Here is a 23991-nt window from a genome sequence, read left to right on the forward strand (position 1 = left end):
AGCCACGCTCGGCCCCGCACTACCTGCACCGCACTTTGGGGGCCTGCAGCCAGGCCACCCCCACCCCGCTACCTGTCTCACCTCACCCCCGCAGTGACAGCACTGGCACCAGCAGCCCTGTCCAGCAAGAGCCCTGCTACTCCTCCGCTCTCCTCCGGCCTGGGAAGCTCGCGAGCCCAGAGGAGAAACTGCTACTGCAGTCTGCCAGGGCAAAGCAGCCACCTTGGAGCGGCACCTGGCTGAGCTTACCTCCTCCTCAAGGCTGCTGCTGCTGTGCTCACTCTCCTTGGCCAGTTTGCTCATAGTGGGTGCGGGAGGGCAGCAGGGGGTTGAGGCTCGTGGGTGCCACTCTGAGGGGGCTGTTTCGCCCTGCGGTCTGCAACAGCAGCTTCCCCTCCTGGAGGAGAGCGGAGGGGCAGCAGGGTTCCTGCTGGTCAGGGCTCCCGCTGCTGCCAGTGCCACCACCGCCGAGACGAGGGAAGCAGGTGGCAGGGCAGGGGGGACCTGACTGCGGGGCCTGAGGTACTCGAGTGCGGTGCAGGTGGGGCGGGGTAGAGCGTGGCTTATTGGACACCCTGGGCTCACACCCAACTTCGGTGTGCTGTGCGCATGCACACACACCATTCCAAACTTGGAGACTTTTATCCACATCTGAGCTGGCAAGCTGCCAATTATGACTGGGCTTGGGGAGAAGGACCTCTCTGCTCTGTGGATAAAAGTCCCCAAATTTGGAATGCGTGGTGTTTGTGTGTGTGCACACATGCACACTTGGCTGCCGGCAGTTTGGGGAGGCGAGGAGCTTGTGGGGCACCGAGTAAACACGTCAAATTAGCCCATAAGACTTGTTTTGTGACAACCCAGCTGGCTGGCGTCAGCGGAGCTAGGCCAGCTGCACCTATCCAGCCACGGCCAGCTGGTCCTTTGAGGGCAACCATAATGCTGATGTGGCTCTCAATGAAATTGAGTTTGACATCCCTGCTCTGCAGGTAATCATTTTGCAAAATCTAGCTCACTTCTAAGCCTTTAATCCTGATGAAATCTACTCTTAGTTTGACCACAATTTCTTCATGAAATATCCTCAGAAATTATACTTTGTAAATTAATACTGTATATTCTTTCCATTCAACAGGAAGATTACTTATTATCTTCTCCACAATTTAACGGCAAAAAATCCTCAGTTTATGTATGCCTTTTTAAAAATGCTGTGTAATAAAAGTAATTTCAATTGAAGGACACATTTAATATCACTTTTCAGGTTCTCATTCACAAATAAGTCCAATTTAACAAATCTGTGAGTGGGCCTCAAACATCTCTTTTGTTTTCTATTAATTTAACTCTCACGCTGGTTTTGTACAGAATGAAGTTATCGTGATCTGATTATTACAGGTTTTTTGCCTGTCCTTTAAGCTGAAAATCTTAGCACTTAGGAGAATTTCAAACATAATTTTATTTATTTTTATATATATATATATATATATATATATATATATATATATATATATATATATATATATATATATATATATATATATATATATATATATATATATATATATATATATATAAATGAAGTTACACAGGTATCCAACTGAAGCACGAAGAGAAATAAAAACAAAGGGAAGTGATGAACTTGCCTGTGGGGGTGGTACTGTTATTGGTGAAGGTATAGGTACAGGCATTTGGACTGGCAAAGCTTTAGCTACAGGTGATGTTTGTTCACTATGTGCAGTATCACCACTTCCAGCCCCTCCATTCTGGGCTAACTGGTTTTCTGATTTTTTTGGAATTCCTTTCCATTCTATAAAAGAATATTAAAAAGAATGTAAAAATATCTGATCTCAATTTATTCATTCATTTAAACTTATCTTTAGATTGCTTTAAGTATGTTTAATTCCTTGTGCACACAAGGTTGCCTAAATACATTGTATACAGAATTCATACATAATTTTTCCTTATACAAATGGATTAAGGCACGTTTCTAAATACTGCATCTTCAATTCAGTCCCCTTATACTGCTTTCTAATCACTATGTACTCAGAATTATGGTCTAGGCAAGAAATATTTTTATACTAATCCAGCATAGAAAACTTCCCACACATTTTTTCATGAAAAGGATTCTTTATAAAATTAGATAAATAATATCCATAAGTATAAACAGAAGAAACGAATACAGATTTCACTTTCATTAGTGGAAAAAGAAGTATCTATATCCCCAAATCTATTTAAGACGATTTCACAATATCCAAGTTTTTTTTCTGTGCAACAGATGAAGGATGAAATAAGCAGAAACTCAAAACACTTTCTTAAATATGTGAGTATACGCTGTCAAGGTAGCTTCATTTTTTTTAAATATATGAACTAGAGCTCTGAATTTTTGCAGATATTATTTAAAGTGAACACAGCACTAGTCAGAACTCATTTAAGCAACTGTAATTATAAAGCTATACATTCCTGGAAGGAGATATAGCTACTTCAATGAGTTACAAGCATGTATTCAAATTCCTGGATCATCCAAATGTCTTCCAAATTGAATCCAAGCTCTAGACAGCCATAAGGATTTCATCAGAGCACTTCAATAAGGTGTATTGTACTCTTTTATTCAGGCACTTTGATTTTCTTTCCTATTTGTTTCCCGCTAACGCAACAGTATGTATATATGTCAGCAGTTTATCAAAATCAAATTAGCATGTCAATTTGGCACAAAAATTACATTTCTACATCATCACTATGAAATAAAATTATATGTAAGTATTGAAGAATTCAGCACACAAAGACCCACATATAAAATATCCTTGGTATTTTCAATTTAGTTTATAATCATATGGCTCTCTTAAATGAATGTTATTTATTTTTCTAGATATATTGTAAAGTTTAGCTTTATTTATTCTATTTAGATCCTGCTTATTATTGTCTGAATTTGTACTTCGTCCAGAAGTCACTATTCAGCATTCAGAATAGACACAGTCCTAAAACATGTATAAAATTTAATGAGAATTATTTTATCATGTCTAGGGTATGCCAAACTTGCATAATTCATAATATAGCACTTGAAAAGTAAGATAAATACCCTGAAATGTACCTATTTAATTTGGGATTGCTGTGTAATTTGGGATTCTTCTTGATCATCAAGTATATCTTAAAATATTCAATTATAGTGAATTTGTTTACAAAACTATGTCTGCTGTATCCCTGGTACAACTATTTCTAAAGGGGCCAAATCCATGCCTTGGATACATCAAAGATTGTACATGATTTCAGTTGAAGCAAAATATAGCCAATTGGGTATAATATTGGAACTACCTTTCACTTGCAACTTTGTTGGCTGCTAGCTATATTAGCAGGCACAATTTAAGAACATAGTTTTACACTTTCTGTCCTGACTTCCTGAGAACCTGTTCCAGCTATTTGAGATCTTAAAAGAAATTCTTTTAAAATATTCCTGCTTTCAACCCCTTTAGTTGGCCTAATGGACAACTAATGTTGCTTTTAAGGTAAGTAACAAGCGCTCTTGGGAGCAAAACAACTCTTTGGTTTTTTTAAAAAAAGCATCAAGGGGCCACATCTTAAACTAAGCCTTTTGCATTTTTTACAGAACGTTGTAATCATTTGACTGTATAACTTTCATATTAATTAATGTTTAAACTTTATAATTGTGTCCAGAATCATTCTGTGAGTGAGATGGGAAGTTTGGAAATTTGATATTTCAATATAAATAAATATATTAAGATTTTACAAATGATATTTCAGCTTCATAGCATTTTAATTGAAAATGAGTTTTCAAAACTCATTATGACCGAGCCCCTATCCTATTATAATACTGGGATGTTTTGACAGGGTCTGTATTTATTTTCATCAGCTTAGACAACTACCGGTATAATCAAGAGAAGCAGTATTGTTATGTATCCCAATCCCAATAGAATCGAACAGTTGAAAGGCTCATTTAAACTGTCAAGTCTAATTCTCTGCTTAATATAAGACTCCAGCATCCCTGGCACAGGGTTAACTTTCTATCTGAATATACTTAATGAAAAGAAACTCTCTCCCCTTAGTAATTCATTCTACTTCCACACTGCTGTAATAGAAATATTTTTTTCTTAACATTCAGTCAGACGTTTCCTTCTTGTAATTTGAAACTATCACTCAATTACTGGCATCATAACATGAATAAGTTCTCACTTCTTCTCTGAAGTACTTGAAAAGGACTACCTTATCCTCCATCAGTTTTCTCAAGATTGCACATTTCCAGTGTATCCATGTCTTTTCAAAAGACTTAACTTCTAATCCCCAATTATCCTTATTGTGCCTTTTCTGAACCTATTCTAATATATCCAAAGCCTTATAGTGTAAGCTTAAGACCTGGGTACAATAGCTAACTGTATTTTCTTCTCTTGAAGGATTTCAGATATTTAGAATCACGTAACTACTTTCCAGCCTCATATGCATGCTAAGCGGTTTTATTTCAAAATTTCATTTTTTCTTTAAAAGCTACTTTTGGGATGTAATATGTAATTCAATCCCTGAAAAGCTGAAACTGTGTTTTTAATTGATTAAAAATATTTTATGTATACAAAGATTTTAATTTAAAACTTCTATTTAAACATAAATTTATTTTCTTACCAGGACTAAGCGTATCATTGTCCAGCATTCCTCCTTCACAAAAACTTTCCAAATCTTCAGGTTTAACTTTACCCCATGGTACGTATGTAACACCCAATTCTACATCCCAATACTGCTTATAGTCTGGCTTAATTCCTTTATTTAAAGCCCAAGCAATCTGAAAGAAAAAGAACATAACTTGTCAGACAACAAGTTTAAGATAATAAATTATATTCATTCATTTCAATATAATCATAATATCAGGTAGATAAAGATCTGGCTCAATCACAATTAAAGCTATGTAGAAGCCACATATATTTATTTCATATCCCCTACTGATTTATAGTGGTTCAGCTGACTCAACCATGGGTTATTTTCCTTTAAAAAAAATTTTTTTAGTGATTTATAGTAATATGTAAAAAACATACAAAGTTGGGCTCTTATTCTCAAACTAAAGAGGGAAGTGAAATAGGAATAACGGCCACATATTGATTTAAAATTATCAAGTGCTCATTAAATTGTTTGAAGTGTGTTATACACCAGGGGTCCCCAACCCCGTCTGTGGACCAATATTGGGCCGTGGCATGCCAGCAACCGGGCCGCACAAGCAAATCCCCATCCGCGAGATGCAGGCAGCACACAAAACCATGCCCCCTCAAATCCGCGGAAAAACCTCTCTCCACGGAACCGGTCCCTGGTACCCAAAAAGTTGAGGACCTCTGTTACACACAATAAATCTGAAAAGCTAAAACTATAAACAGTTGAATCAGCCCTACAACTGACATTAAACTACAGATAACTAGAGTATGTTTTTCCTACTTTTCAATCCTACAGCAATATAAATATGAAGAAACACAAGTGAGCCCCATTAAGTGAATTTATTTTAGTACTTATTGGTGCTATCCGGTTTCTATGTTATAAACTTATAAGAACTGAATTATTGCTGTTCTTATAGCAAAATAAATAAACAAATAAAACAAAATATTCTTTTTTGCGATAGGAAAAATATCAACATAATACCTTTATAGATTTCTGATTCACTTTAAAGTTACCACGACTCAGTTTCTGCAGAGCACGGTTTGCATCTTGTCTCTGTACCATTACAATATAAGCACATCCTCTTGGGGGTATCATCTATTTTCAGCAAAGAAACATTAAATTAATTTACAAAAATAATAATAATATATATTATTTAAAATATATTGTGATTTTTAAGTGTACCTAGTATTATTATTAATAATGGAGCCAGTTTGGTTTGCTGTAGTGATTAAGGCATCAGGCTAAAAATCAAATAACCCTGAGTTCTAGTCCTTGCTTAGGCATGAAGCCAACTTGGTGAGCTTGGGCCAGTCACTTTCTATAAGTCCTAGGAAAAAGGCAATGGCAAGCCAAGAAAATTGTAGAAATTTATCCAGGTAGTTGCCAGGAATCTAGATTGATTCAAAGGCACCAAATAATAAATGACTAAATTAAACTAAAGGCAAAAGTCAAGGAAATTAAATTCTAGAAGCTATAAAACTGAAAGTTATTTTTCCTATTTTTGCTTTTATTAATGTACTAGTAATAATCATGTCGCAGAAAAATCTAAAGTTTCAAATGAAATGTTAACTTGCTTTTTATTGGTTATTTTTTTTAGACTGTCACTCACATTTATAGATTCAATTAGACCAAACTCTTCTAAGAGACCTCCAACATCCTGCTGTGTTGTTCGTTTGTCCAGTTGTCCTACCCAAAGAGTTGTACTGCAAACTAAGAGAAATATATTTGAATTGACTTAAATATTAAAATGACCACTTCAAATACATACAAATCTTTACTAAATCTCAATCACAAAACTTTTACAGCAATTTTATTAAAAGTTATGATTAAATAGATGAAAATATAAAGTAAAATAGTAAAAGTAGAAACAGAATCAGAAAGAAAAAATAATACCAAAGGGAAAAAAATGAAATGACTTCGCTGTTCATTACAATAAGTATAAACAATTTTAGTAGATCCTGCTTAACTTTTTCTCTTAAAATACAACAAATGATCTATTCTTCCCATGTCCACCTTATCTATAAAGAAATTCTTAAAGCCTCATTGCCTGATCAGCAAAAGTCCATTAAGGTTACCAGAGATAACAACCTATCTAATTTAACCTTGATCAAACAAAGCAATTTTATATTCCTTCCTTTTACTTTTAACAATCTTCATCTTTAGTTCCTTCATATGTCTTTTGATTTCATTTTTTATTGACTCTTTTTACAAAATTCTTCAAAGCTTTAACATATATAGCTTTTGTAAATCCAATACAGGAAAATTATTCAGGTCACTCTTTAGTATATCCATTTTATTTATTAAGACATCAGCTGGTTTCTTTGTATGCCTAGTGTAGCACTTTTTTTCCATATCCTTGTAGGCCCTTATTTTTAAATTCACTTTCAGATCAGTCTCCGTCTTGTTCAGTAAAACCTGTGCCTCTTCCATAATATCTGAAGCGTTCCAAAAATAGCACAGTTTTAGCTGTGTGTAGGAAACGTTTGCAGAAGGACCTAGGTCTGAAATGGGCCCAAAAAAGGAGGCAGCAAATACAGCAAGGCACTTCTCCTTTGAGCATGGTGGCTGGGTGCAAAAGGTAAAATGTTAGCACACAGAATTGGGACAGAAGACAGCTGGGCAAACTGCATAATTCTGGGGTTGGTTGAAGGGCAGCCAAAAAGTCAGAGATGGGGGGGGGGAGAGAAGAGATGGGCTTGTAAATTGAAGACTATCTCTATCCACATGAGCTCTGGACAGCTGTTCCTCATGAGAACAGTCTCCCATGGGTTTGAGCATCAGGGGCTAAAGGAACATCCATTATGCTTGCAGCTCTGGCAGAACCTGTTAAAGGACATTAGGTTCACTAACCTCACTTTCAATTTCAGAAATTACTTATTTGCTACCTTAAGGCTATCGAATGTCTTCAGAACAACAAGTCTGAAAAGCAACCTGTTGAATTTACCTTCATTCTAAACAAAAGAAAAATTAACAATGCATTCAAAAATGTAATGAGTTAGACATAAGGGGCAAAAAGCTAAATAAGGTTTTGATTCAAGCAAGTTATAAGCAAATTAATGGTTCAGATAAATATGAAATATTGAGACTTGTACTGTAAGGGTCTGGGAATAATTATATAGCCATTCATGGGGACAAAATTATTCTGTCTATCCTAAGTGATAACGTAAGAGTGGAGACTATGATTTCAGAAATTGGATTCCAGGTAAAAAAGGAAAAAGTGGAAAAGGTGAAAACTTGCTTTTTGTTTTTAGTTAGTACTGGGATTTATAAAATCCCACCAAACATTCTTACACTTGAAATACTTCAGGAAATTTTTGAAGGACAGGGTCAGAAATTAGCAGGTGCAATGTTAGTAAAGGTGTCTGCTTCTAAAGATATGCCATATCCAAAACATATTAACTACTGAATGAGAGATGGGAAAAAAAATTGCCTGATGTAGAAAACAGTAGAATCAGAAATACTGGATATTTTTTTTAAAAAGGTGTAAATCACAAGACAGAGAAGGCAGTAAAGTGAAAACACAAGTGACAAGCCAAAAGAATGGCCAGGATTAGCGCTTTCTACTGAATATACAAAAATTACACAAAGCTTTGAAAATTGACATAAAAATCATAAACCATGAGAATGACCTCGATAGTTAACTATTTATGTGATTTACAAAAGAGGATGCTAAAGCCTTGAAGAAGCCTTTGGTATGGGAGGCAGAAAAGTTGGGGGAGAGATTAAATCCTCCAACATTTGAAGAAATTAAAAGATGGTTAGAAAAAAAAGGAGGAATATAAAATTGATTTGTTTGACCAAAGGAAAGATACATGTCTATAAAGCTCTAATAATCCTTTATAGACAAGTTATGGGAAGAAGATATATTTGTTTGTAACCTTATAGAGGGTGAAAAGTTACTAAATTTGTTTATAATGTGTTGAAGATTGAAAGTCACTTCTTCAAGTATCTTTTTTTCTGTTCTTAGATCTTTCTTTGTACTTATTTATTCTCTCTTTCTCTCTCCCTCCCTCCCTCTCTCTCTCTTTCCTTCTCTCCCTTTCAGAGTTTAGTTTGTTTTGTAATCAAAATGCTTAATAAAATTATTTTTAAAAATACTCACCACTAACAGTTTCTGGTTTGATTGGAGGAAGGCCTTTCACTCTGCGTTCTCTCTCTCTCTCCCTCTCACGTCTTTCCTGGGACCGTGACCTAGGAGAATGACGTCGCTTGTCCCGGGATCGAGAACGAGAACGACGATGGCGTGATCTTCGAGTTCGAGAACCAGATCGTGATCTTCTTCTCTTAGGTGATCTAGTATAAAAAGAAATGCATAATCTAGAGGGTTCACTGGCTCCTAATTTTTTCTGTTTGTACAACTAATATACCTCAGTCATTCACTGTGAGTTTGCTTTAAATATGCCAAAGAGAAATGACATTTCAAAAATGGCCCATTCTATGTGTATAGATGAATAGGGAAATTTTAAAAAACCTTATTTTTCCCTGGTTCTGTTAAGGAAATTCATCAATGCAGAAAAATATTGGACAAATAACTCAAAATTATTGTTCAAGAATGCTGGTAATTTTCCATCAGAGTTCAAGAGAGCTGAAATTATCAAATAATGAAGCATATAAATTGGAAACTCTTTTAACAGCTATCTTTGTTTTTTTGATCCCTTCCTCACTTAAGTTTTTTACTCTCTTCTTTAATAGGCATTTATTAAAGAATAAACCTTTTATTATATTTTTCCCTTTTTCTTCTGTATTGCTCATATAACGGAAAGAATATTAATAATCATGATTAGTTTATTAATTTGTGTACAGAGTAGCAGAGAAAATCTATAATGCTTGACCACAGCTGATAGGGGATTTAGCAATTTTATTTTTTTCATATTACTATTGGTAGTCCTCGTTTAACGATTGTTAAAGCAAAGGATGGAATATAACCACAGTCATATGATCGCAATCTGAGTACTTGTCAACCTGTTCACAATTACAACTGGCTGTCAAGCACCCCACATTCATGTGGTCACCATCTGCAATCTTCTCTGACCGCTTACCGCTTTGCAAGGAAATTGCAAACTGCTGCCGCCTGCCAAGACAACTCCCTGACATCTCTGGGGGCTGGCTAAAAGAGCTTTTTGACGAAGTGTTTCAGAAGCTGAAATCCAAGCAAGCACAAAGCTAAACTCTTCCCCGTCTCTCTCTGTGCCTACAGAACTGCATGATGCCCACAGGCATGGGAGCATTTTACCTCCCTGCATTTGCTTAACAACTTATGAGATCAATTAATGCCTGCAACCAGAAATACTAGGATCAGTGAACGAAGCTGTCACATGCCACTGTATCATTCAACAACTGAGATTTGTCACAGTTGTGGTAATTAAACAAAGATACCTCTATCATTTTTTCCCTCACTTTTGGTTGCATTCTGTGTATACTATGGATGAATATAGCATGCCTTTTTGTTGCTCAGGGTTTTCTACATTAATAACATCAATGGCAATGTCCTTTGTAATTAAGAATTAGGATCTCCTGCTAAATGTAGATAAATCTTAAGTTTAAAAACATAGGGACCAAAAACATCTATAGGCAAAATATCAATTCTTTCTACGAGATCATTAACACATCAAAAATTAATGGTGAGATTGTCATGGACTCAAATGGCTTTTGGATCAACAGCCATTCTCCATCTTTCTTGAATTCAGTCTCAGCTTATTTTATTTCACTCAGATCCTTCAAATTTCACACTGCCCAACCTGCCTTGGGCAGAGATGAACTAATGATATTGTACCCAAACCATTGATGATCTCTTCCAGCAGCTTTATGTAGATGTTAAGATATACATCTTAAACTCTTATTATTTATTATATCTGATCCAGTGATCATTGCTGCTTTTTGAGGCTCTAAGTCAGACATGTCAAACACAAGGCCCGAGGGCCGGATCCGGCCTGCGAAGTGGTTTCATGTGGCCCGCGAAGCCATCCTGGAAACAGTGAGGGAATGGCCCCCACTGCCTTGGCCCTGGCCCAGAGACCCTTCTTCTGCCAGAGACCCTCAGATCTGTCCCACTCCTGCCCAGGCCCCCATAGGCACCCTTGATGCGAACGATGTAGAGCTGGCCATGCCCACCCAGTAGGCCATTTGCACTCTAGTCACACCCATGCAGTAGGCCACACCCACCCTGGCCACACCCACCCGGCCCCCTGAGGGCAACCGCAATGCTGATGCGGCCCTCAATGAAATTGAGTTTGACACCCCTGCTCTAAGTGGCTAGAGTTTTGGATAAATTAGCTGTGGATCCTAAGCCAGTAACTCTTTTTAGTTGAAGAAACTTTATGAAATTGATTCTACTTATATATGTAACTTTTAAAGTGAGTAATTGGAATGTCCTGTCCTAATACACTTATGGAAGCTTAAAGTAATTTTCTATTACTTTAAAATGAAATTTATGCTACAAAGTTTTATTTCCTGTGAGTTGACAGCTCAGAAAATGCTCATTACAATCTTGCTGTTGGAGATATATCTCAAAAGATGGAATACTAACTCTTATGGTATGGCTTTGCCTTAATCATGGTCAGTAGTACGACTCTAGATCAGGGGTGTCAAACTCCCGGCCCATGGGCCAGATGTGTCATCTGAAAGCCATTCCCATCCCATTGCAGACAATGGCAAAACTGTCCCGATACGTTGTGCAATGTCACGAGTTTGACATGTCTGCTCTAGATCAATTATTGTATGTTAAGGATACCTAGGTTCTTCTTAGCTATACCTTTTTAATTAACTGTCAAAATAACAGAAATTGTTTGGGGAAAGGATAAAATTCAGAAAGAGAAATCTATATCTAATTGACAATAACAGATTTTTGGTTTATGAATTAGTCTTTTTTTTAAGATGACTTTCAAGCAATAAAATGAAATTTTTAGAGGTTATTTCTTGTAACAACCTCTATTCCTTTTTATTGTTAGGCTCATACATTTTGTGGATTTATATGCTTAATGCTGTCCTATGCATTCTACATACTTTCCACATACTTTTCACAAATTGTTTAAAAATTACTCTCCCTCCCTTCCATTTAAACCTGGGTTATAAATACTAAAAGCCTAGCCCTTTGCAGTATATCAACTATGTCCATTCACATATTTAAAATATTGTTAATTATAAAGCACTCCTACCTTGATGCTGATCTAGATCTTGACTTTCTGTTCTCGTGTCTTTTTCCTTCCTGAGTTGGATGCTGATCCACTTCCAGTTCCTTAAACAATCAGCAAGCATTCATGATCAGTGGTGCTCTTTTCTGATCAGTATCAACTTTAAAACTAGAGCTACTGTTTCAATTACAGAAGTCTTCATGTCTGTTCCTCTAATTATGTTAAATATACAAACACACACACAGACACACCAAACCTAAAATGTAATTATGTTAAGAGTCAAAAAAACTATGTATGATTTATATTAAAAAATATTTTAGTAATAGAATACATGGGGAGTAAATTCCATTCAGCTCCTTGGATAGGATTATGAACTTAAATAATTACTAGAAAGTTATCATCAAATATTTTCTCATACTCTAATACAGGAGTAATCAACCTTTCTGGGTTGGCGGCCTGGTGGGAAAGGGAGGGGCTGATACCTTTACGCGCACAGGCACACACACCCAAATGTAGATGCGTGCATGTACGCATGAACAGGGCCATGAGCATGCACACTCCATAAATGGAGTTGCTAGCACCGGCGCGACGGTCGCGCCGAGGCTAGCACCGGCACAAGAGTGACGCCAAGGATAGCGCCAAGGCTAACGCCAGTGCAAGGGAAGTTGAGCACATGCACACACACTGGCCAGCCACTTACACGGCCCAGTGGTCAAGAGACCACAACCTGGTAGTGGGTTACAGCCCATATGTTGGGGACCTCTGCTCTTAATAGCTGAATAAAATAAAAGCTTGACATTGATGGCCCTTATACAGTATAATTTGAATACATTTGTATAATTACACCTGAAATAATTATAATTTCTAATTTACCTGATCTTTGTAACACGTTTTTCAATTTATTTTATTTTACTTTACAAGTTTTACAAAAAATATACAAAAAATAAACAGAAGGAAAAAAAGAAGAAAAAATACACAAAAGACATCAATAAACAATAACAAGCTAAAGAAAGAAAAAGAAAAAATATACAGTCTGCTTCATTTCTGAAACTAGTTCTTATAAACATGTTGCCTGGCCAATTGTGCAAGATGGAATTTTATATTCAATGCACTGAAAATAACATTGGCATAAATAGATTTCTGCTCTCACTTCTATCAACCAATGTTGTACAAATGTGTAAGATACGCTTATTTATTCTGATTTTTTATCTTAGTACTTTATAACCAGAACAAAATTGCTTACTATTTCTCTTCCATCTTAAGCTTACTAGTAAACCAGATTTCATTGAAGATTTATCGATTTACGATCGAAACACACACCAATTTAAAGGATTGGTCTTCCCATTCTAGATCTTCAGAATGTGCAAGCAGTTTGATTGTCAGAGGGAAGGTCATCCTCTTTTTTACATTCTTCTGTAATTCCAAATCACTACACTGAATGCTGTTTAATTCCTCAGCTTTAAAATCTAAAATATGTAACTTGTACCAAAAATCTCATATGAAAAATCAACGCATGTATTTAAAATTACTGACTGAAATTTGCTATAAGGCAGGCATGTCAAACTGCCGGCATGCGGGCCGGATGCATCACGTCGAAACGGCACCCACCCCATTGCCGGCAATGGGGGAAAAGTTCCGATACGTCGCAAGGGTTTGACATGCCTGCTACAAGGGAATTTGGCAAGCAGTACAGTAGCATTTTCTTGAAACAAGATAGAGCATTAAGCCTAAAATATTGGGTATGAATAGCTCTTTACCTGTTGATGTGCTTTCTGTAAATGTGATTCACTTTGTGCTGGAAAAGAAGACTGGAAAGACTGCTGCACCTGAGGTGAAGACTGTATCACTTGTTGAGCTATAGGAGTAAACTGAGGTGTAGGCAGAAGTCCATAGCTAGGCATCTGTCCATTTGGAGGGAGGGGGACCTTGCACAAGGAGAACGCACAGGTAAGCAATAGAAGAATGCACAGGTAAGCATTATCTGAACAGCTTTTCACAGAAAGCAAACGCTCTCCATTTTGAAAAAATAAGGATTAGTCTAGTGGACATTTTTCCATTACCTGGTGAAGCATTGCATCCGGTTGCATTCCCAGCATTCTCTGCTGAAACTGATCTATATTTGGAAGCTGAGGATAAACTGGTGGCTGTAAGCCTTCGCCTGGAAATCCACTAAGGTATTAAAAAAAAAATTCAACAGGATTTCAATAATGCAATATTTTGTATAGCTGGCTCAAAACAACATCAATGTTCCCTTCCCTTGTGAACAGTTTTCAATTGACTCCATACTCCCAGCTCCATTTTAACTATAATTTCCATTTTTCTTTTTTGCATCTGCCATTTTCTTTTGGTCAAAATTAAGATTTCAGTTAAAAGAATATATAGAGTGTAAATATTCAACTGGGACTGAACAATTTTTCAACAAACTGATAATTACATACCAAAACAATATAGTATAAAGCACTAATAATAAATTCCAAATAGTGATGCAATCACCTATAAACTTTAGATTTCTATATTATCCCCTTGATGTTAAAATCTTATTATGGTTGTCAAAACAAAACAAAACAAAAGAAAACATACAATGTTGGTTGAGAGAGTGAAGGAGAAGTTGTGGCCTCTTCTTTTTTTGTATCTTCTACTGCTTCTGGTTCATCATCATAGTCAAAGCGATCCAACAGCTTCTGAAACATATTACATTGAGCCAATTTCCATTTTCTTTTATAATAATAGAAAAATAAACAAAACATGTTACCAATGATGTAAGTTTTTGTAAGTATTTTCCAAATTAAGGAAGCAGTCTTTTCCCCTTGCCTCCTCAATCTTAGAAAATGGTCCATTAATATTAGAAGAGCAAAGCTGAAATAGTTTAGTTGAAACTGGAAATCCAATTAAGTATTACTAATTGTTTAAAATCTAACCTAGCCATTAAACCTGCCAGAACTAGCTTTCTCTCCTCTACTTTTTCCAGACATTTCAACAATTTTAAGAACAGCAATGTTATCTAGGCCAAAGGTCAGATAAAGTACCAATCAGAGCTAAATCATGGCTTGTATCATCTCAAATATTAAAGAGTCAGTATCAATTGCTTATCTGCATCATGACTGCTATATGCACACCTGAAATTAATGCAATTAATGCAATAAGACTCACTTTAAAAAAAAGAACCACAGGACTGTATTATTGTTTCAAAAAGAGCAACAATTTTACATATAGCCAGACACTCTCAAAAGCTGTAAGACTCCCTAGATATCCCAACATTATGGTTTACCAAAAGGCAGAAATGGAAGATGGAATTTTTGCATGCATATGAAAGGAGGGAATGCAAGGAGATGCCTTCAGGCTTGTTCTCACAGCACTAAACTACAGTTTGACATGGATTTCTCCTGAAACAAAATATTTGGGTAATTCCTTTTCAAGTAGAAGAAAAATACTACCTTATCAAAAGATGTTTTTTGTTCTGGTATTTGGAAATCATGCTTTTGTTCTGATGGCTGTGTTGTCGTGGTCTGCAGCTGAGCTGTGATAGCTTGAACCTGAGCCATTACATTATTATCTATTACTGGAGACTGAGGTTTAGGAGGCTGCTGAAAAGTCTGGAGAATCTGTTGGAGCTATCAGATTAAAATTGAAACTGTTAATATAATTTAAGGATAGGGACACTAGAGACATTGTTTAGGCACTAAAATTTGGAGCACTCCCAAGGTGAACAAAACTAGTACAATATTCTCTCCTGCCTGAGAATTACAATCTCCTAAAACAGTTCTCCTTTGCTTCTCATTACTGGGAACTGTCTCTTATGTAGAAACCAGACAGGGGCTCTTTGGCTACCCCAAATTATGGAATATAGTCCTCAGGAGATCCAACAGGTACTACCCTTGGTTTTATTTCAATTTCATTTAAACCTGGCTTTTTATCTACACTTTTATTTGAAAATGAATTAAGGCTTTTTCAATGTGAACTATATATTGTCACTTATTTTATTTCTTAGATTGTTTATTGGTTGAATTTCTCTCTGAGATCTATGAATATTCAGTTAAGTCAAAAATAACTGAATAAAATGAACCACATTTCAACTACTTTTTACCACTAGCCATGGATTTTACATACTGTAGTAAAAAGATAGTTGCTCTTGCGACTATGCATCTACCTTGCAGACTACAACATGGCGTAAAAATTAGAATAGGCAGCTACAATACCATTCTGGCATGTAAATACTGCAACGTACCATGATTGCTTTTAGAGGAATGCAATGGCAGTGGGAATGGACTGCTGTTGGGAAAATGAAAAATACAGTTTCCTACATGTGTTAGGACATTTGATATTCTCCTCAGAGAGCAAGCATAGGTAAACTGCATGACTGAACATTTTTTACTCATATGCTGATATAGTATGTATTACAGCGGAAAATCAAATTTTTCTTTTTATCAATGTATTTCACAAGTTCCTGTGATAGTTTTAAACGTGTATTACTGAAAACATAGTTTGCCTTAGATAATATTTTCTTAATGAAGTACTTTTTTAAAAAAAAATCCCTTACTTACCTGCTGTCCTTGTGTTGATTGAAATAACTGAGCAACAGCAGCAAATGCATCAGAACTAGGCAGTTGTGGCACAGCAGGTACTGAATTAGCACCAACCTGTGGTGGCTCAGATGGAATTGTAGCAGGCTGTGGTGAACCTATGGAATATATTTAAATATATAAATCTTAAATACAATTTAAGGTTTTGAAATGCTCCTATATATAAACCACTTTGTACTTCAATGTTATTCTGAAGTGATTAAATTCTAGATCTTCTATGGCAGGGGTGTCAAACTGCCAGCCCGTGGGCCGGACACATCACGAGGAAACCACGCCCACCCCATTGCTGGCAATGGGGAAAAAGCCCCGATAGGTTGTGCGACGTCACATGATGTCATGAGTTTGACAAGTCTATGCTACGGCAAGGGTCTTCAAACTTGGCCCTTTTATGACTTGTGGACTTCAACTCCCAGAATTCCTCAGCCAGGCACAAGTCCACAAGTCACAAAAGGGCCAAATTTGAAGACCCCTGTTCTACGGTACGATAAGTAGCTTTGACTTCCTACAGCAAGATTCTTTAAATTGGATTGAATATGTCCTCTATATATGTCTCACAACCATGAAGAGGTTCTGCATTCTCCTAATACAATCTGTATTCTATTTGAAGATCATACAATGTACAAGGCTTACATCATAACACAAGAGTAATCATGGCAGATGGCAGTGGCAAGATTTTTTTTAAAAAAAATGTAGCAAAAGCTAGGTTAGGTGAAACAATTATTATGATTGGTACTACTGGATTTTATATCTTCCCTTCTATTTAGTACCCGTTTGTTATTTTAAAAAAATCACAAAATTGCTGCTTGAATCATTTATTGTGACATACAACTTCACCCACATTTTCATAAAATTCTCCTAGGCATATTTATTTAAACCAAAATAATTTTCATCAAGAAAATATCTTCCATATCCATTAGGGCAATTTAATTCTATTTATTTTCAGGCAAATTTATTTAGAACACAGGAGTTAATAATATTTGTTAGGTATATGACCAATGATAAGGATGTGCAGAGTACCTCTTTCACTCAAGAGTTGCTCTGCTCATCCTTGTCAATACTGAAGAAAAATCAAAGAAAAAGAATATTAAAAAACCTATCTGGACAGGTCTTGAAAAACACCAAGCATACTAGAATGCTCTTCAGCATTCCCGATCTTTCATATATTCACTCACATCATCGGAATAAAATATGCATTCCTTTATAAAAAGGAGTACTTAATCAGCAACCTTATTTCAGTTCATCATACACAGATTATAACAAAATAAGACTTCAAATAATGCTATCAATATTCAAACTTAGGAAACTGCCTTCTATTGAGTCAGACCACTGTTTTCCCAAGTTATATATAAGAGTTCTCCAGGATTCCAGGCAGTTTTTTTCAATCTTGCTTTAATATATTAAGGACTGAAGCTGAGATCGTTTGGATCTAATCAAGGTGATCCTATTCCTACCTTCATTATTGGTAGCATCTTCTGTCACTGAAGTTGCACTGCTAGCTCCTGCTGCCATGTCCAGAAGTGGCTGAATTATTTCTATTTTAAACACACCATTTTTCTGCCATAAGTTGAGGACACGAACTATCTTACTCTGTTCAACAAGAAATTATGTCAGTACACTTTTAAAAAACAGTTTGATATTTTTAAACACTACTCAGTAGTGGCGACTCAAGGCAACTTACAAGGATATAAAAACACCATATAAAAGAAAATAATTAATAATAATAATAATAATAATAATAATAATAATTAAAAAAAACACCCACATCCACCCACGGGACTTCCTTTCCATTATTCAATAAATGTAGGCTATTCCAATCTGAGTATTTTTTATTCTGAGAAAGAAGTTAATGTACTGAATCGCAATACAATATCAGTCTCCCATTAGAAAAGAAAGGGAAAAGTATCATTTAGTCTTTACATGTGAAAAAAAGATTAGGAGAGGGCAAAGTATCTAAAAGCATTAGTAATTAGGTAGAGAGACAACATCACATGAAATCCAACTCAAACTCCAACATGTCCCAGAGCTTTATTTGGAATGTGGTATTCTAAATTTGGGAATATCTATTTTGCAGAACATTTAGAAATCAGATTTTTTTTAATTGTGCACAACAGAACCATGAGCTCCATGATAGATGAAGGAATCCACACACACAAACCCAAATGATCACTCGGGCATGCTATCACTAGAATTTTGCCTCTTGATCAAGGGTTCCAGATTTTTTTTTTTAAAAAAAAACTTAAATTATACAGGCTGAGAACTACTGAAAATCCTTGTTCTAAATCATCGATCATATCAAGCCTTATGGTAGTATTATTTCAAATAGATTAACATTCAAATTCCAGGACTATCTACATTAGAAAGCAGGATTATACAGCAATCCGGATCTAAAGAGTAAAGGTTATACAGAACGTAAATAGCTGCTCATATAGCAATTGTGAACAAATGCTCAAAGCTTATCTTATAGTAACCAATAATTGTGTTCCATGTGTCCTTACAATTCCCAAGTCACTTTGCAATCCCACTGAAAAGTTCTTCCAGTCTTAATGAGGAAAAAGTGCCTCACAAAACTGAAAGCAAAGAGCAATTAATTAATTAATTAATTGATTGATTGATTGATTTAGATTTAGATTTATATACCGCCCTTTTCCCGAGGGACTCAGGGCGGTTTACAGGGCAAATTAAAACAGTGCAATGTACAAATTAAAATAAAATTAAATTAATAGCCCCAAAAGAGTTTAAAATTTAAAATTTAAAACCTTAAAATTCCTCAGTCCAGGCCGGCTAACTCAAATAGCCAGGTTTTTAGGTCCCGGCGAAACCAGCGAAGGCCGGGGGCGATCCGGAGTTCCACAGGTAGTTGATTCCATAGGGCAGGCGCGCCCACCAAGAACGCTCTCCCCCTGGGGATCGCCTGCCGGCACTCCCTGACCAGCAGGACCCTGAGGAGGCCCTCCCTGTGGAAGCGCACAAGACGATGGGAAGTTGATGCTGGCAGCAGGTGCTCCCTAAGCTTTAGGGCTTTATAGGTCATCACCAGCAATATTCAACTTAGAGGCCTTATTCAAAACCAGAGTCTTATTTAACAATCACTGGATCTCTATCCTAGACAAATGCTCATGTACAGGTTATAAATTAATTTCAAGCAAAATTAAACACCTTCACTTGTAACAAAGCTAAAACCAACAACTATACCTTATCTTCTGATGGACAGAGATATAAATACTGGAATGTGGCAGTTATATTCTTACAGAATCTTGGCCCAAAAACATCCTTGTCTGTTCCAAATTGATGACGAGATTGGCGAACAATGGAGTCAATAACATACAGTCCAGGAACTTTATATTCAGGCTTACACTAAAGAAAGAAAACATATCACCATTTCTAAATGCACAACTGAAGTTGAACGTACTAACATTAATTACTAAATGCTCATAAGTCTGTTGGATAACTTGGATAACAATTTCAGGTTTAGCCAACAACTATTCCTTTCTTATGCTTGAGCTTCTAGCATATTTAAGGGTTTCAGACTGATGCCCAAGATCATGTTTCTTATCTTTCCAGTACTTTCTCCTTTCTAGTGCCTGGCTCACATTCTCAAAACTATAGTTTCCTCTTTTGTTTTTCACTACCTACTGTCTCTTTTCTCCATGAATAATGTGGTGCTTTGATGCACCTACTTTCTGGAGAACCAACATCACTGGTTCTTCACAATGGGCTATTATTCTGTATCTGAGTTTCTAACTTGGGAGACTACAGGATCATCAGTGATGGAATTTTAAACAAAATAGAGAAGTCACACATGACCAGTTATCCATCTCTTACAACTTCTCAGCTTAATTTCAAATATTTTCCCACTCTACCTCTTATTCAAATACTTTGCCCTCTTCTCTATTATTTTCCTCGATATGGATACGGTCTATTTATTTTATATTAAATTTCTATGCCGCCAATTTCCTCTACAAGGTGACTTTGGGTAGCTTACAAATGATAAAAACAAGTGAGAAATGGTTAAAAGATTAAAAGGAACTGACCTTAAAATATTATTAAAACCCACTAAAACCACACCTAAAGATGGAGGTGAGCAGAATGTTCCCATTGTTGGAATCAGGATACATGCATTTACTTTAGCAGTTTTTCCATCCACCCAAACAGAATGCTGTCAGGATGAAGATCAAACTATTCTACTTCAAACCTGATCAGAATTGTTAAGGGAACAAGTTTAACCTCGCTCTACACTGCCAGCCTCCAGGAAACCTAGGAAGCAAGATAATTCCATGATTTGTTCAATATCCTTTCTCAGATGTTATATGTGACAAAATGTTAATAGGAAGAAAACTGCCGACTCTTTACAATTTATTTCAGTTATGTAATTCCACTTACCTTTTTAATAAACTTCTCTACAATTTGGACTACATGTTTGTAAAGCTGAAAGGAAGAATTAAATGTGTTTTATTTGGTGTGAAATCTTTCATTCCATAAAACATATAGGAAAAATACCTTTTTATTTCTACAGGTATAAACTGCAGAGCACAACAATTATAATTAAAAGCAAGATGGAATCTTTTAGTAAATGTTATGGAAATTTTTAAAAATCAGTTCAATTCTTTTGAACAATTCTTTTAAATTATTATTTTTAAAAGACCTCTACACATACCATGAAGAGTACATATTAAGAAGGTGAATCCAAATATTCTTCAAGGTTTACAAAATAATGAAAATGGACATAAACTCTTAATTAATTTGTAAAAAAAAAACATAATAAAACTCTACAAATCTTGCATTTTGCTATGATAGGGCAACTTTGCCTAAGACAAAAGAAATATTATTTATTAAGTTACCTTAATAGCTTTAATGGCAGCTTTAGTAATGAGAATCATCTTTGCACGAGAAATTGGAGGCTTCATCTCCATCAATGAGAAGAGCTAAAAAAAAAGAAAAGAAATGTAGCAAAATTAAAAATGCAATATTTCTAGATAAATATGTTATTTACTACACTATGTAATCATTATAAAATTATAAAATTACACATGAAACTTATTTATTCTGATTTGGAACCTTAATACCTTAAAAATGATAAGATTGTTCTCTACTTTTTATGAAAATGAAACTTTATTACTTTATAATACTATATATTAGTATTCCATTATAAATAATTATTTAACTCATTAGGATAAAATCATGTTCTATTTTAGAAATCTACGAAAATCAATTATATGGTCAAGAAAGTAAAGCAAAACTGCAAAGGAGTGATTTTCAAGTTCCTCCTCAATATTAGAAGAGAGAAAAGGACACCTAAAACTGCCTATACTCCCTTGCACCTACTAAAAATAAAAAAAATTGAGAACCAGACAAAATGTAAAGTATGTAGATAGGATTTAAGAAACTCATTTAACGTTTTAAATGGACAAGACATTTAGAATTCCTAGTTTCTCTTAAAAGTAACTACCATCTTCAAAGATATACTGGTGCCATATACTGTTTCTTATTAAAAATTTAGCAGGTGTTGACACTGATATGCATCAAGGGTCTTCCCAAAAAGCTAAGATGTCATAATGTATCAGATTAGTATATGTGTGAACCAAGCAGATGGAAATTTTGTCAATGTACAAACTGTCTTTGTGCCATCCAAGATTTTTTGGTATGACACCCAGTAAGCGGATAACCACTGGGACCACAATGGCTGGTTTAAGCCATAATCTTTCAGCTTCAATTTTCAGATCTTGGTATTTGGTGATCTTCTCCAATGCTTTGTCTTATATTCCACTATTCCCTGGTATTGCCGCATCAATTATTCATAATTATCCAATTATTTTCCTTTCCAATAAGAGTTAAATCTGGCGTGTTATTAGCCAAAACTTTTTGTATTCAGAAATATTTTAACCTGGTCATTTTCAACTACTTTTTCAACTATATTTTTCCACCAATTTTTCATTACTGGCACATGGCAATTTTTATAAATACTCCAGTGCATCATTTTAGCAACTGTGTTATATTTATAATCAGTTTCTGTGATATTCTTGCACTACCGTGTTTGCCTGAAAATGAGACCTGGTCGTATCTTTTTTTTGCCTCCAAAGAAGGCACCAGGTCTTATTTTCGGCCTATGTCTTATCCTCTTATCTCAGGACTGCTGCAGCCAGGCCTCCCATACCCCGACATCTGTCGCGCCGCTGCCTGAGTTCGTCGTACCAATCGCTCTGCTGTTGCCACTCGCAGGCCGCGAGGCTCATCATGCTGATCGCACCGCTGCCACCGATAGCAACAAGAGGCTGCTTAGCGCATCTTGCCGATCACCACCGGTTGTGGGAGGAGGCCGGAAGGCTCATCACACCGATCGCGAGTGGCACGATGAGCCTCATGGTCTCCTGCTGCAATTAGCAGCAGCAGCGCAATGCGCCACGTGGAGTGTGGCCACAGACGAACTTGCGCAGAGGCACAACAGGTGTCAGCATGCGGGAGGCCTGGCTGCAGCAGTCCTAAGGTAAGCGGCTGAAGGGCGTGTGGGGCAGCTCCACCCCCCCACACACCATTGACCTAGCTTAATTTTTACATGTGAGCCTCGCCCCAAAACTAGGGCTTATTTTTGGGATAGGATTTATATTGGGCGTACATGTAAAAAATCAAGCTAGGTCTTATTTGGGGGAAAGCATGGTAGCTTAAAATATGATCTGTTTCTTCTGCTTTGTTGCACAATATGCACCCCAAATTATTTGGTCACTTTTCAATTCCAGCCTTGATTGCATTATTTCAAATAACTTGAACAACCAAAATCAAGTCTCCAATTTATTTATTTTTTAATTTTCCAATTGTAAGTGATTGCCAGGTTTCATCTTTATCCCCTTTCCCCTCAACTATTTGCAGAAATAGACCATGTAATGTCTATGGAGATTCTCAATCATCCAGGTCAGGGTTGTTCCAAAGATGCTTTCCAAAAGGCAACTGGATCTTGGTTTTTGTCTTTTTTTTCCCTGACAACATTTCACTTCTCATCCAAGAAGATTCTTCCGTTCAGTTCGGAAGTGAAATATTTTCAAGGAGAAAAAAAAAAAGAAAGTCCAAGTGCTTTTTGGAAATCACCTTTGAAATGGTGCTTTTCTTTGCCAGTATTCTTATTACATTGTTTTGATATCACGTTTTGTTTCTTGCACATGCAGTAAGTTCTAATTTTTGAGTCTTTTACATAATCGGCCAATGTTATGCTTTTCTTTGTTGATAGCTTATTTGACTTAAAGTAAACCTCTGCCTCTATTTCTGCGGGGCAAGTATAATCTATCAACATAACTATGGGGATGTAATGCATAGTGAATAATCATCAATTTCCTTTTTTTCAGTCCAAATTATCCAGTTCAGCTTGTGTCCAGTTAATAATTCCACCAGTGTGTCCTATAAGATGTATGGCCCAAGTATTGATGGTTCTGAGGATGTTTCCCATTTAATTTTGTCTTTAGCAATTTTCTGACTCTTTTCATGTATTCTTTACTAATCAAGCTTTTAACTTTTCCATAGTTGATGTTATCCAACTGTAAGATGCCCAGATATTTATAGGCTTCATCTTGATGGCACATGATGCTTGGACCATTTAGCATTTCAGTTCTATTACTGTTCTGGAATTAACCCCAATTCATTGTTACTGTAGCACATTTCTC

The 23991-nt window shown here is 36.1% G+C and overlaps 1 protein-coding gene across 5 annotated transcripts in view; it reads right to left on the reverse strand.

Moving 5' to 3' along the window:
• The window catches only part of SCAF4 (SR-related CTD associated factor 4), a 62165-nt gene that overhangs the window by 15374 nt on the left and 22800 nt on the right, over positions 1 to 23991 (reverse strand). For 2 of the 5 annotated variants that reach the window (XM_083361815.1, XM_083361811.1), the window contains exons 2-16: positions 21184 to 21267; positions 20726 to 20770; positions 19538 to 19699; positions 17797 to 17932; positions 16307 to 16443; positions 15200 to 15376; positions 14346 to 14446; positions 13826 to 13934; positions 13523 to 13690; positions 11790 to 11869; positions 8738 to 8928; positions 6245 to 6345; positions 5617 to 5730; positions 4618 to 4774; positions 1635 to 1798 (exon numbers count right to left, since the gene is read on the reverse strand). In XM_083361815.1, the coding sequence (XP_083217941.1) occupies positions 1635 to 1798; positions 4618 to 4774; positions 5617 to 5730; positions 6245 to 6345; positions 8738 to 8928; positions 11790 to 11869; positions 13523 to 13690; positions 13826 to 13934; positions 14346 to 14446; positions 15200 to 15376; positions 16307 to 16443; positions 17797 to 17932; positions 19538 to 19699; positions 20726 to 20770; positions 21184 to 21267 (1926 nt within the window). The remainder of the gene's footprint in view (positions 1 to 1634; positions 1799 to 4617; positions 4775 to 5616; positions 5731 to 6244; positions 6346 to 8737; positions 8929 to 11789; positions 11870 to 13522; positions 13691 to 13825; positions 13935 to 14345; positions 14447 to 15199; positions 15377 to 16306; positions 16444 to 17796; positions 17933 to 19537; positions 19700 to 20725; positions 20771 to 21183; positions 21268 to 23991) is intronic. The other 3 variants (XM_083361812.1, XM_083361814.1, XM_083361813.1) reach the window with 3 other exon arrangements.

Source organism: Vipera ursinii (assembly GCF_947247035.1).
Source record: "Vipera ursinii genome assembly, chromosome: 4".
Classification (NCBI taxonomy): domain Eukaryota; kingdom Metazoa; phylum Chordata; class Lepidosauria; order Squamata; family Viperidae; genus Vipera; species Vipera ursinii.